The 14,138-nt window shown below is 36.3% G+C and overlaps 1 protein-coding gene and 2 non-coding genes across 3 annotated transcripts; 2 read left to right on the forward strand and 1 right to left on the reverse strand.

Moving 5' to 3' along the window:
* The first annotated feature begins 3,803 nt into the window (after nt 1–3,803).
* Nucleotides 3,804–3,909, forward strand: LOC131169671 (U6 spliceosomal RNA). The gene has a single exon (XR_009140567.1). It is a non-coding gene; the product is annotated as a U6 spliceosomal RNA (small nuclear RNA).
* Nucleotides 3,910–11,517: 7,608 nt separating this feature from the next.
* Nucleotides 11,518–12,303, reverse strand: LOC131183180 (uncharacterized). Its single transcript, XM_058153415.1, has 2 exons — nt 12,097–12,303; nt 11,518–12,009 (listed from the first exon to the last, which is right to left on the reverse strand). Exons 1-2 carry the CDS (start codon nt 12,301–12,303, stop codon nt 11,518–11,520), a joined length of 699 nt encoding a protein of 232 aa, XP_058009398.1.
* A 1,101-nt stretch (nt 12,304–13,404) lies between these two features.
* Nucleotides 13,405–13,511, forward strand: LOC131169606 (small nucleolar RNA R71). Its single transcript, XR_009140504.1, has one exon. It is a non-coding gene; the product is annotated as a small nucleolar RNA R71 (small nucleolar RNA).
* The last annotated feature ends 627 nt before the right edge of the window (nt 13,512–14,138 follow it).

A 14,138-nucleotide genomic window follows, 5' to 3' on the forward strand; every position in this document is an offset into this window, starting at 1 on the left:
CTCATAGGCATTCTGCCTAATTTCTTTCAGCTCATTCTCAGTCAATGATTATCCATGTAGGCAGTACTACTATCTGTAGCCCCTAATTGGTATACCAATCGATCCAACTAGGTTTACTTTGGGCAATTAAGTATTATTAATTCTCTAACAAAATCTTCATGTCCATGTATTGTGGGAAAGGTGGATCCTACATCACTATTTCATGTAATTTAGCATGTAGTGACTTATTAGGGATAAGTCAATAATTTATTTCAAGAACCTTTCATTAGGTTCAATTTTAGTATCTTAATTTTTGCATATCACTTTGAACAATTTGTGGCTACTGTTTAGCACTCTTCCTTTATGGAAGTTGTTTCTCTATGTCTTCTCTTTAATTTTCTTTTTGAATCATGTCATTTTGATTTATAAAACTCAAGTTATGGTCAAATAACCATAACTAGGTCAATCATGAATTTTAATTCCCTTACTAGGCAATTTTGATATTATACTTTGCAAATTTTATTTGAGTAGGTTACTGCCATATTTAGGTTTACAATTCTTCATAGGATATATTTTTCTATGTCTTATGATCACTCAGAATTTTTTATTGTGATTTTTTAAGTATTGTAGAATTATTTATAGTCAAATTATTAACCTGGACTCAAGTGTCTTGTAGTAACAGGATTTCAATTAGGTCAGTAGCTTTGACCCAATATTTAAGCTTCTTACATTTATAAGTTGAGAACAATGTCTAAAACAAAGTTGAAGGTATGTTTCTTAGCTTTTCAGAAAGGTATGGCTCATTTCAATTGAAGATTTCTAGCGGGAGATATGATTAAGATACTATTCTGAAGTTAATGGTCATTTATACCATTTCTAGAAATGGTATGCCAACTTAATCAAGTTAATTTCAGGGAATTTGGAGTTCTATGGACCAAGTTATGGTTTCTATACCAAAATTGGTCAGTTTGCCTTTGTCTAGCAATTCTGGACAGTTTTAATTCTGGATAGTTTTGGTATCCCTACTTAGGCAAGCAGTTTAACTTGGTTAATGGCATTTCTAGGCTTTAGTGTCTTCATAAGAGTTGTAGCCCTATGTCTAAGCTTTCCAATTTGGACCTGTCTACAGAGAGATATGACGAAATGAATGAATATTGTTCATTTAGTCATTTTTTGGGTTCACTAAATGGGAATCCGGATTAGGGTAAACTTTTAGTCACTTTTTAGGCAGAATTTGGACATGACTTCTACATGGAAAATGGAGTGTTTTAGATCATATTTCACCTCCAATTGGTCTCATACCAATTGGAGTCACACAAGGTCAATTATAGCTCAAATTACACACTATTTTCAATAATTTCGCAACCTGCATAAAAGAACACTTCCAATTTCATTCCTCCAACTCCCAAACTTCAAATTGCATACATGGCACTTCTAATTATCATCAATCAAGTCTCAATTTGGTCAAATTCCAGCAGTTTACATAAGTCTCCAATAATCAATTCAAAACTAAATTCAATTGGTCAAGGTCAACAATATACACATGAAATAAATTTTCTATCACAAGTAACTTCATCCCTTAACCTATAACTCATTCATTAACATCACAATTCACCTTTTCCATACCTGAAATTATCAATCTCTTATGCTTTCAAGGCTACCAAAATAAAGCATTTACACAAATCTCCAAGAATTATTTCAAAACCCTAATTTAAATCACTAACCTCAAACATACACATATAATTAAATCCTAATGCATGTAATTACTTAAATCAACATCACAAATTATCATCGACATGTAAGAATTAAACAAATTCCCATGGAAAATATGGCTACCAAAATGAAGGTTCCAAGTCTCTCATCCATTACCTTCAATTTCTCATCATATCAACTCCATTCAACCTCAAATCGAAAATTTAAGAAGAAAGGATGAAAAAATATGCACAAACCTTTAAATCCAGAAATTCTCAACCTTGTAAACTTCACCAAACCTTGTTTTTCTTACTGCCTATAGTCTACGCAAGATGTGAGGACCAACTTTTGTGAAGTGGGTTTATGATTTCATATGGAAGAATGAAGGGATTTGGGAGCTTGCATGAACGTCCATGGAGGTTTTGTGGGAGAAGGGATTTCGGGCACTTGAGGGTAGTGAGGAAGAAGTTGAGTTAGTGGGCTGCACTCTTGTTTTCTTCAGCTTTTATATTCCCACTAACTTTTTAAATATTATTTAAATAATCAAACTTTCATAATTCTAATTATACCCCATCATTTCTCTTTAATTACTTTACATGTATAATTTCAGATTTTCATGAAATTTTCAAAATTTAATACCACTTATTTTTAATGGACATTTAGGTCAAAAGTCAACTCTAGGTGCCAAATTACCAAAATGGCCCTCTTTGGGTTATAGTCAAACTTTTTCGGTAATACCGATTAAATTCCCGATCCGACGGTTCCTTAAATTTTTATACTGTCTATTTTATTTTTATTTTCACCTTTACCAATTAATTAAATTTTCTTTGACATTTTTAATGTCATTTATACCTCGGTAAATTTTTAATTAAATCCTAGAAATTATTTTCTAGGGTTCCTCGCGGGTCTGGGACACGGCTCATTTAACCTAATTGCATTTCATGTCTTTTATTTTTCCTTGTATTTTCTTATTATGTATTCCATCATTTTATATCTCGTCACTATCATTTAAATGTAGTTCCTGGCATTCTGACTGTCCGAACAGACATTAGTAGTTAGAACAGCAGGATGTACAGACTATCTACGGGGAGGGCGTTACACCATATTTCTTCAATAGTGTTTCAAATTGTTGATTACGGAAGTGACTTTCTCCATCGCTGATTGTTGCCCGTGGTGTGCCAAATCTTGTGAAGATATTTTTTTTAAGGAATTTTGTGACCACTCTAGCATCATTTGTTGGTGTGGCTATTGCTTCTACCCATTTTGACACATAATCAACACCAACCAGAATATACTTATTTCCGCACGAAGATGGGAATAGACCCATGAAGTCTATTCCCCACACATTAAATAGTTTTATTTTAAGTATATCGTGCAGTGGCATTTCATTCCTTCTTGAGATGTTCCTTATTCTTTGGCATTGATCACAAGTCCACACAAAAGATCTCACATTCTTAAATAGATTTGGCCAGTAAAACCATGCTTGCAAAATTTTGGCTATTGTTTTTGAAGTGCTAAAATGTCCTCCATATGATGATGATGGCAGTGCTGCAAAATGCTCTCTATTTCCTCCTACAGTATGCAACTTTGTAAAGATCGGGCTCCAACCACTAGAGGAATTGTCCACTTTGGCCATAAGCCTCACGATTTTGTTCCATAGGTGGAATGGAGAACTTCCCAGGAGATCACCCATCCTAGGATTTCTCTCAAGCGAGCATGCTTAAACCTGGAGTTCTTCCAACTCTCCAGGCCATTCCATCAAAAGGCGCCTCAAGTGATTAGTTCCCCCATTTTCTATATCATTACTTTTTGGACCCAAGACCATCTCCGTGCTTTGCCGATGTGGGATTTGCCTAAGGGACCTTTATTGTAACGATCGGGCTCCAACCACCAGAGGAATTATCCGCTTTGGCCATAATCCTCACGGTTTTGTCCCATAGGTGGCATGGAGAACTTCCCAAGAGGTCACCCATCCTAGGATTTCTCTCAAGCGAGCATGTTTAACCCTGGAGTTCTTCCAACTCTCCAGGCCATTCTACCTAAAGGCGCCTCTAGTGATTAGTTCCCTCATTTTCTATATCATTACTTTTTGGACCCAAGACCATCTCTGTGCTTTTCCGATGTGGGATTTGCCTAAGGGACCTTTAACATCCGATAAAATTGGAATGATACAGAAAAGATTAGCATGGCCCTTACGCAAGGATGACATGCACAAATCGAGAAATGGTCCAAATTTTAAAGGTCCCTTAGGCAAATCCCACATCAGCAAAGCACAGAGATGGTCTTGGGTCCAAAAAGTAATGATATAGAAAATGGGGGAACTAATCACTAGAGGCGCCTTTTGGTGGATTGGCCTGGAGAGTTGGAAGAACTCCAGGGTTAAGCGTGCTCGCTTGAGAGAAATCCTAGGATGGGTGGCCTCCTGGGAAGTTCTCCATTCCACCTATGGGACAAAACCGTGAGGCTTATGGCCAAATTAGACAATTCCTCTAGTGGTTAGAGCCTGATCGTTACAATTAGTATCAGAGTCACTCACGTGTCCTCTTGGGCGATAGTGGTGAAAACCTCAGCAAGGACGCTGAGTCCCGAAAAGGGGGAGAAAGGTCCCTTAGGCAAATCCCACATTAGCAATGCACGGAGATGGTCTTGGGTCCAAAAAGTAATGTTATAGAAAATGGGGGAACTAATCACTAGAGGCGCCTTTTGGTGGAATAGCCTGGAGAGTTGGAAGAACTCCAGGGTTAAGCGTGCTCGCTTGAGAGAAATCCTAGGATGGGGACCTCTTGGGAAGTTCTCCATTCCACCTATGGGACAAAACCATGAGGCTTATGGGCAAAGTGGACAATTCCTTTAGTGGTTGGAGCCCGATCATTACAACAGCAGTCAAAGGAGTGTGAAGCAGACTTCTACAGAAGATTTATTAAAGACATTTTCAAAATAGCTAAGCCACTGACTAATTTGTAAAGTCAAGATATTCCCTTTGATTTTGATGAAAATTGCCTTGTTTCTTTCAACAGGATCAAAGAAGCTTTAATTTCAGCACCAATTATACAACCACCTGATTGGGAGCTACCATTTGAGGTGATGTGTGATGTAAGTGACTATACAGTTGGAGCAGTCCTCGGTCAAAGAAAGGATAAGAAGTTCCATGCCATTTACTATGCCAACAAAACACTTGATGATGCACAGATTAACTATGCTACTACAGAAAAGGAATTCCTAGCTGTGATGTTTGCAATTGACAAATTCAGATCCTACCTACTCGGATTAAAAGTCATTGTATACACAGACCATGCTACTATCCGGTACCTCTTGAACAAGAAAGAAGTAAAGCCAAGGTTGATTCGATAGATCTTACTCCTACAAGAATTTGATCTTGAAATTAAGGACAAAAAAGGATCTGAGAATGTGGTAGTTGACCATCTCTCAAGACTGAAACAAGAAGACATAGGAGACATTAAGGATTTGCCAATTGATGACTCATTCCCTAATAAGCAACTATTAGCATTCTCCCAAGCCCCATGGTATGCTGACTTTGTGAATTATCTTATACGAAGAGATTGCCACCCAACACGTCTTACCAGCAAAGGAAGAAATTCCTGCATGATGTACGATTCTACACATGGGAAGAACCTTTACTGTTTAAAAGATGCAATGATGGGCAAATAAGAAGATTGTAACAATCGGGCTCCAACCACAAGAGGAATTGTCCGCTTTGGCCATAAGCCTATTGGTTTTGTCCTATAGGTGGAATGGAGAATTTCCCAGGAGGTTACCAATCTTAGAATTTCTCTCAAGTGAGCACGCTTAACCCTGGAGTTCTTCCAACTCTCCAGGCCATTTCCACCAAAAGGCTCCTCTAGTGATTAGTTCCCCTATTTTCTATGTCATTACTTTTTGGATCCAAGACCATCTCTGTGCTTTGTTGATGTGAGATTTGCCTAAAGAACCTTTCTCCCCCCCTTTCGGGACTCAGCGTCCTCGCTGAGGTTTGCCCCACCATCGCCCAAGAGGACACGCAAGCGGATCTAATACCAATTGTAATGATCGGGCTCCAACCACTAGAGGAATTGTCCGCTTTGGCCATGAGCCTCATGATTTTGTCCCATAGGTGGAATGGAGAACTTCCCAAGAGGTCACCCATCCTAGGATTTCTCTCAAGTGAGTACGCTTAACCCTGGAGTTCTTCCAACTCTCTAGGCCATTCAACCAAAAGGCACCTCTAGAGATTAGTTCCCCCATTTTTTATATCATTACTTTTTAGACCCAAGACCATCTCCGTGCTTTGCTGATATGGCATTTGCCTAAGGGACCTTTCTCCCCCCCTTTTGGGACTCAGCGTCCTCACTGTGGTTTTCCCCACCATCGCCCAAGAGGACACGCGAGCAGCTCTGATGCCAATTGTAATGATCGGGCTCCAACCACTAGAGGAATTGTCCGCTTTGGCCATAAGCCTCACGGTTTTGTCCCATAAGTGGAATGGAGAACTTCCCAGGAGGTCATTTAAAAAAAAAAAAAAGAAAAGAAAAAAAAAAGATTACAAAGGAAAATAATTGCTAAAACAATAGGAAGAAAAGACTAAAATATTCCAAACTAAACTGAAGGTTGCATTAAATGATCAAGAGAATTGATAAGAAAAGAGTAAAACTAAGTTCTCACCCATAGGATCATATGAGGTCCTAGAAAAAGTGGATCCACTAGCACACAGATTTGCTTACCTCTAAAATTGAAATGAATTTGAGTCTAACTTATGACAGAAGCTCATAAGAAACTTGGCACACGAGGTGAGTAATTGATGAATAAATAGTATTGCTTAAAGTGCTGTGGAACCATCATTTAGGTCAAGAAGCTACTTGGGAGCGTGAAGAGGACATGACGGGACAGCACCCATAGCTGTTCAGAGACTGATACTAGGTAAAATTTCGAGATGAAATTTATTTTAAAGGGGGGAGAATCGTAACACCCCTATTTACATAGCCTGGTATTTTTTACTATTTCGGTGACCAGTATCTTTCCGAACAATTAAGGGGATTAGAATCACATCTAAGACAACAAGATAAGCCCTAAACGCAAATAATTAGTAATTGCCAAATAGTTAAGTATAAAGAAGAAACACAAAGCATAAAAAGTTAAATGAGCCAGGAGTCACAGCGATGGGTGATCTTCTCGGGAAGTGATTGCGAGGTCAGTCTTAACTCAAATTTCTAATCGAAAAATGTGACGTCGCGGTCCTTAGGACTATTTGCGAACACAGTGGAAAAGAGAAAATCACGAAAAAGAGTTATTAAGCAAGTCAAATAATTAGGTCAGAGATCCAGAAGAAATATCAAATAACTTGCAAACCAGATTGAACCAGCGAGGGGCAATTTGGTCAATTCACCCCTAGAGCTGACTCCTGACCTAACTGTCCAATAAAATCTGAGAAATGAAAATTTTGAAATGTGGATTTAAATTGAAGAGGTAAATGAAAAAGAAATGAAAAAGAAGTGAAAAATCGAAAATAAGAAAGTTTATGACATCATCCATAATACAATAAATATTAATTTTTAAAATTTAAAAATTGGGAGATAATGCAACATAAAAAGGAACCAATAAGAATTAAAAGAAAAGAAAATTTATTTTTTTTCCTTTTCTTCTTCTTCTTGCCGTGAACCCATCCTCTCTCTTCTCTCTCATTTTTTCTTTTCCTTCCCTCCATTAAAGCTCACTTTGAGCTTTTGTAACCCTAAATTACCACATAAATCCCATAGAAAACTTATAGAAATCCTCAAATTGAACTCCAAGAAAAAGATTTAAAACAGAAAATTTGAAGAAAATTAAAGAAATAAGAAGTTAGGAAAGCCTCATATAAGGTTAGTGAAGTTATTTCCAAATTTCTCTGTATATTCATGTTTAAGCATAAAAATTAAGTTAGAAGTTATTTCCAAATTTCTCTTTATATTCATGTTTAAGCATAAAAATTAAGTTAGAAATTGCTAAAAATGAAACAAAAATAACATGTATAGAATTCCATGGAATTTCAGCCAACTTGAGATGTGGTAAGATTGATTGAGTTTGATTGAATTAAAGGTGTACATGAACTTGAATAAATTGATTGGTAATGTTTATATGCTTTAATTTAGTGAGATATAACAATTAGTGAATTAGGATTCTTGGCACTTAGAGTTTGGGAGAAAATTTGTAGAAAATGGTCAATGGATGCAAATGACCTTACTTGAGTTGAGAAATGGTCAATTGTGACTATTTGTAGTATGTGTTAATTGATAGAACGAAGTTTCAATTCGGATTGGTTAGGGTCAGTATGCTGATAGCCTGACCTAGGTCCCTTTCAAGGACCAAAACTGAAAATTTACCAACCCAATTAGTGTGAGGCCAATTGGGAATGAAACTAAACACAAAATGGACCATTTTTTATTTTGGAATTATGCCCAGAAAATAACCATAACTTAGTGAACAATTAGGCCAAATCCAGATTTGGGCACACTGCCCTGTACAAAAATGACCAAATAAACAGTAGTTACGTAAATGACTATAACTTGGTCTAGGAAGGTCCAAATGACCTGAATCTTATACCGATGGAAATTTGAGACATAGCCCTATAACTTTCATGAGGAAAACAAACCCAAATTTCGACTATAACCTATCTGAAAAGTCACCTGCAGTCAGCACACCAAAAACTACCAATATCCAGAAAATGCTCAGAATTCTAGGTAACACCAAATCCGGCCAGCCTTAGAAAAATAGGCATAACTTGGGCTACAAAACTCCAAATGGAGTGATTCAAAAAGGGAATTAAAGCTAAGACAATAAGAAACAACTTTGATGCAGGACGCTTAGCCAAATTCTTATAGTAACCAGACCAATGGAATAGTAGGAAATAAGGGGCAAAAATTGAAAAATTGTAATTTCTCTTAGGAGACTTAGAAATTGAATTGGCAATCAATACCAACAAAATTGACACCCAAAATGTGGTATATGGGTGCAATTAGAACTAATAAACCTATTAAGTATAGAAAAGTCAACATTTTGACATGAATAGTGCCATGAATACTGCCACCATACATAAAAATGTGAAAGACCCGAAATTTACAAATCGTAATAGGTAGGATATGTCTGCAAAGAGATTGTTGGAATTTAAGTATTAGAAATGGATACTGAAGTACTTTAAATTTATGTGTTTCAGTTGGAAAGGGATCTTCAAAGGAGAAATGAAAGTTTGAGTAAATTGAGTTGACAAAAGAGGTTTGTGCACAACTAGTTTTTAATTGAATTTGTTTTGAATATTTTACGTAATTAAATGATTTTATTTTTCCTTATACACTATGTTTATCAATTATGGGATTTATTTCAATGATTATTGAAATTGGTACAGCAAGCATGAGTTTAGTTTTTGTGAAATATTATTTCAATAATTATTTAATATTATTTTGGACTGGATAAATTATGTCTGAATTGTGACGGGCAATTTGCATGAATAAAATACAAAATTTTATTTTGGATTATGATGAGCATAAAAAAATTATGGAATATTGGAATTGATCTTGAATTAATATTTTGTTGTGATTTATGCTCACAAAAAAAGATAAAGAGATTCATAATATTATTTTATATCTCACTATAGATGCTTGATTAGGTTATTAATCGTCTCTCTCATTTGTGGAGAAGACAATGGAGTTAGCTTTATTTTGTTTTGAATACCATGGTATGTGCACAGGCTTAGATTCTCCTCTTATTAGAGGTTAGATCTAAGTTTTTCATTGGCCCTTTCAGAAGTTTCATTATTATGTTGTGTACTGTGCATGATGATTCGACCTCCCCGACCATAGGGAGTTAGAATCGCCCCCGAAGATGGCCCTTTCAAATTAGTCTTGCATAGTTAGTGAGATAAAGAATGGGTTTTGATTGATAAGAAATTGTGATTTTAAATGAGATTGTGCACAAATGATTTTGTTAAAATAATTGTTTATTTCCATAATTGTAGGAATTATTTTTATTGTTCAGTTGTGATTTGATAAATTTGATCAAGGTTATTTTAACAAGTGACTATTATTATTGGCAATGAAAATTTTGACATTTGGAAATTGGTTAAATTTCGAGATTCTAAAATTTTTGGTATAATTATTGTCAATGTATATTGTATTACATTTTAAATTATAGTTGTGCACCATTGAGTTCACCACTCAGCGATAGCTTTGTATGCTGTCGCAGGTGAGAGTAAAGATAGAGCAGTTGAGTGAGATTCCTGCAGCTGCACCTTGAAGACTGCTTGTGACTAGCCTAGGGTATATTATAGGTATACCCTTGTATATTAGATTTTGATTATGCATGTAAATATATGTGTGTAAATTATTTGAGCAGATGTATAAAAATTTTGAAATGTTATTTTGGGTGTGTAATGAAAATGCAAATTAGTTGTAAGTAATAATTTTAGTACCTTAATGAATGTATTATTTACTTTCTTTTGGAAATTGAAAATTATGGACGGTTTCTTTTATGATGAGTTGGCTTGATAAGTGAATTGAATTGATTATGATGAACGAGGATGTGAAAATGAGTGTATTAGAGTTGTGGTTGTTTGAAAACATTAGGAGTGTATTTCTTTACAGGTTTTAAGTTTGATTTTCTCAAAATACAACCGGCACTCTACCGGAATTTTTGTAAAAATTGTGAAAAAATTTTAATGACTTGAAATTTGATTTATGACTTAGTGTCAAATAAAGGTTTTAATATTAGAAAAAAAAAATTTGCTCACCACTTTAAAAATGAATGAAAATTGTTTTAAGATCCCTTGTAGTATATTTAATGAGTTACCAGTAGGCGAAGTACGGTAATTCATTAGATGTACTACGAGATCATATTACATCTTACTGAGGAGTAGGGTGTGACAGCTGTTGGTGGTGGCATTTTTTCAATAATTTCAATTTTTACCTTGTCAACTTCAATTCCTCTTTTTGATACCAGGTGCCCAAGAACTATACCTTCCTTTACCATAAAGTGACATTTTTCCCAATTTAGAACCAGCTTTAATTCTTCACATCTTTGCAACACTTTAGATAAATTAGCTAGGCATTCATCAAAAGTAGTTCCATAGACAGAAAAATCATCCATAAAAACTTCCATAATATTTTCAATATAATAAAAAAAATAGCTATCATGCATCTTTGAAAAGTAGCAGGGGCATTACAAAGACCAAAAGGCATTCTTCTATATGCAAAGGTTCCATAAGGGCATGTGAACGTGGTCTTTTCCTAGTCTTCTGGGTGAATAGGAATTTGGAAAAATCCTAAATACCCATTTAGATAATAAGAGTATGAATGTTTCACTAGCCTTTCTAACATTTGATCTATGAAAGGGAGAGGAAAATGGTCTTTTATAGTGGTACCATTCAATTTCCTATAATCTATGCACATTCGCCAACCAGTGACTACCCTAATAGAGATTAATTCATCTTTTCACTTTGAATGATAGTTGTCCCACCTTTCTTAGGCACACTACATACACTGGACGAACCCATTTACTATCAGAAATTGGGTATATAATACCTGCATCTAATAGTTTCAGAATTTCCTTCTTAACTACTTCTTTCATGTTTGGCTTAAGTCTCCTTTGATGTATAATAGTGGGTTTACTATTTTCCTCCATAGGTATCCTACGCAGGTAAATTGAAGGACTAACCCCTTTCAGGTTTTCTATTTTATACCCTATAGCCTTACTATGGGTCATAAGTTCCCTTAATGATTTTTCCTCTTTTACATTAGATAGGCTAGCATTGATAATAGCAGGATATTTAGAATTTGAGTCCAAGAATGTGTACCTTAGTGTAGAGGGGAGAAGTTTCAGTTCTACCTATTTGGTGTCTTTATGTGACTTGCTTTTAGGTTGTTCCTCCTTTAGTTCTTCCACCTGGAAAGCTTGAGCTAAGGGTAGGGGTGGGATAGCTTTTAAAGATTTTGCACAAGCTGCAATTTCTGTGTTTTTACTATCTGTTGTGCGGTCGTGGACTATAAATGCTTCAAGAGGACCTTCAGTATGTCTTTTGTGAAATTCCTCTTTAACTAGCTTGTCAATTATGTCAACCTTTAAGTATTCATCAGGTTCAAGTTTATGCTTCATTATTCTGAACAGGTTGAATTCTGCTTCTTCATCTCTTACCTTGAGAGTTAACCACTTATTCTTAACATCTATGATAGCTCCGGCGGTTGCCAAGAAAGGTCTTCCCAGGATGATAGGAATTTGGATATCCTCTTCCATCTCCAGGAAAATAAAATCAATAGGAATGAAGAATTTTTCTACCTTAATGGGGATGTTTTCTAGGATGCCAATTGGGTACTTGACAGACTGATCAGCCAATTATAGTGAAATTGTTATGGGTTTGAGCTCTCCTATATCCAGCTTTTGACATATTGATAGAGGCATCAGACTCACACTTGCACCCAGATCACAGAGTGCCTTGTCTATATTTTTGTTGCCAATAAGGAAAGGTATGGAGAAGCTCCATGGATCCTTGAGCTTTGGTGGCAACTTGTTTTGTAATATGGCACTGCATTCCTCTCTAAGAGCAATAGTCTCATAGTTTTCCAGCCTTCTCTTCTTTGAAAGAATTTCTTTAAGGAACTTAGCATAGGATGGCATTTGAGAAAGTGTTTCTAAGAAGGGAATGCTAATGTAGAGTTTCTGTAAAACTTCTAAAAACTTTTCAAACTACTTATGCAATTTAGCCTTTTGGAATCTCTGGGGAAAAGGTAGAGGAGGTTGATATGGCTCTGGTAACTTCTTTTTCTTCTTTGTTTCCTCTTCCTTTTCCTTTTTAGCTTCTTCCTCCTTCTCCTCTGTTTGGTTATCAGATTCATCAGAGGTTTTCTTAGTTGATTTTTCCTCTGATTGTTGTTCTTCTAAAATTCTATCGCTCCTCAAGCTGACTACCTTATAGTGCTCTTTGGGGTTCATCTCTGATTGACTTAGCAATTTACTAGTAGCCTTGCTTGAAGAACTTGCCTACTGAGTAATTTGGTTTTCAAGCATCTTATTGTGGGTGGCTAATTGGTCCATTTTGGAAGCTAACTGCTTTATCATTTCATTCTACTATTGTTGGGCTGTTAAGAAGCCCTCCATCATGGATTCCATAGTCAACTTTGATTCAGGCTATTGAGGTGGAGGGAGTGGTGGCTGTTGCTGCATCTGCTTTGTCCTTTGTTCTGAAAACCTGGGATTGCCGATGGTCTATACCCTTACTACTTGTTTATGGGTTGATTCTGCAAGTTGGACCATGAGAAGTTAGGGTGGTTTCTCCATCCAGGATTGTAGGTGTTTGAATATGGATTATTGAGCTGCCTCTAGTTAAAGTTTCCTCCATTATTTACATAGTTTAGCTATTTTATAGAGAGTTCATTGAAGTTGTTGCATTCTGAAGGCATACACCCTCCTCCACAGCTGTCGTAGTGTTAATTGATCATCCCTATAGCATTGGCTTGCATTTTGTCAAGCCTTTTGATGAGCTGGTCAAACTAAGCATTTATCATGCTTAGGGCATCCAATTCCATGATCCCTGTTGTTCTTCTTGTATCCCCCCTTTCATTTGACCACTCATAATTGTGATAAGTGACCCTCTCTAAAAGTTCAAGGGCTTCTCCTACTGTTTTCTCCATCAGGTCTCCTTCTACAGTTGAATCTACTGTGATCCTTGTAGAGGGCAATAACCCATTATAGAAATTCTGAACTAGGAGCCAATCTTCTATGCCATGGTGTGGACATTCCCTCTATAAGTCTTTATATCTCTCCCATGAGTCATAGAGTGATTCACCTTATTTTTGCCTAAAGGTGTTGAGTTCAACCCTTAGTTTTATAGTCTTCATAGGTGGGAAATATCTTGCTAGCAAAGCTTGCAAGAGGTCTTCCCAAGTGATGAATGTTCCAACTGATTGAGAGAATAGCCACTTCCTTGCTTTATCTCGAAGGGAGAATAGGAATGCTCTGAGTCTTATAGCTTGATCAGATACTCCATTCATCTTAAATGTATCACACAGGGTAAGAAAGCATTAGAGGTGGTAGTGTGGATCTTTTGTAGGTGAACCTCCAAACTGGGTCTGTTGAATCATCTCAAGCCATACCGATTTTAGTTCAAAATTATTGGCTTCCACTGTGGGTCTTGTAATGCTGGGCTGGAATCCTTGGATAGATGGAGCTCTATAGTCCCTCAAAGGTCTTGGCCTATTATTGTTATTGGCCATGACTAGAGTTTCTAAAATTTCTTGATCTTGTTCTTGGCGTCTTGTAACACCCCTCACCCGTTTACAGTATAGCCGAGCAAGGCGTGCTACACGGCGTGCCGAAACACCTAGTCTGTGATTATTTCATTTCCTGAACACAATTTGATTTTAAGAAGTCTTTAATGTAATATTCATATCATGCTGATACTATTTTCATACTTTGATAAAATCAGTGTTTCAAAAATAGTAATAAAAATTTGG

This window comes from Hevea brasiliensis, chromosome 1, assembly GCF_030052815.1.
Source record: "Hevea brasiliensis isolate MT/VB/25A 57/8 chromosome 1, ASM3005281v1, whole genome shotgun sequence".
Classification (NCBI taxonomy): domain Eukaryota; kingdom Viridiplantae; phylum Streptophyta; class Magnoliopsida; order Malpighiales; family Euphorbiaceae; genus Hevea; species Hevea brasiliensis.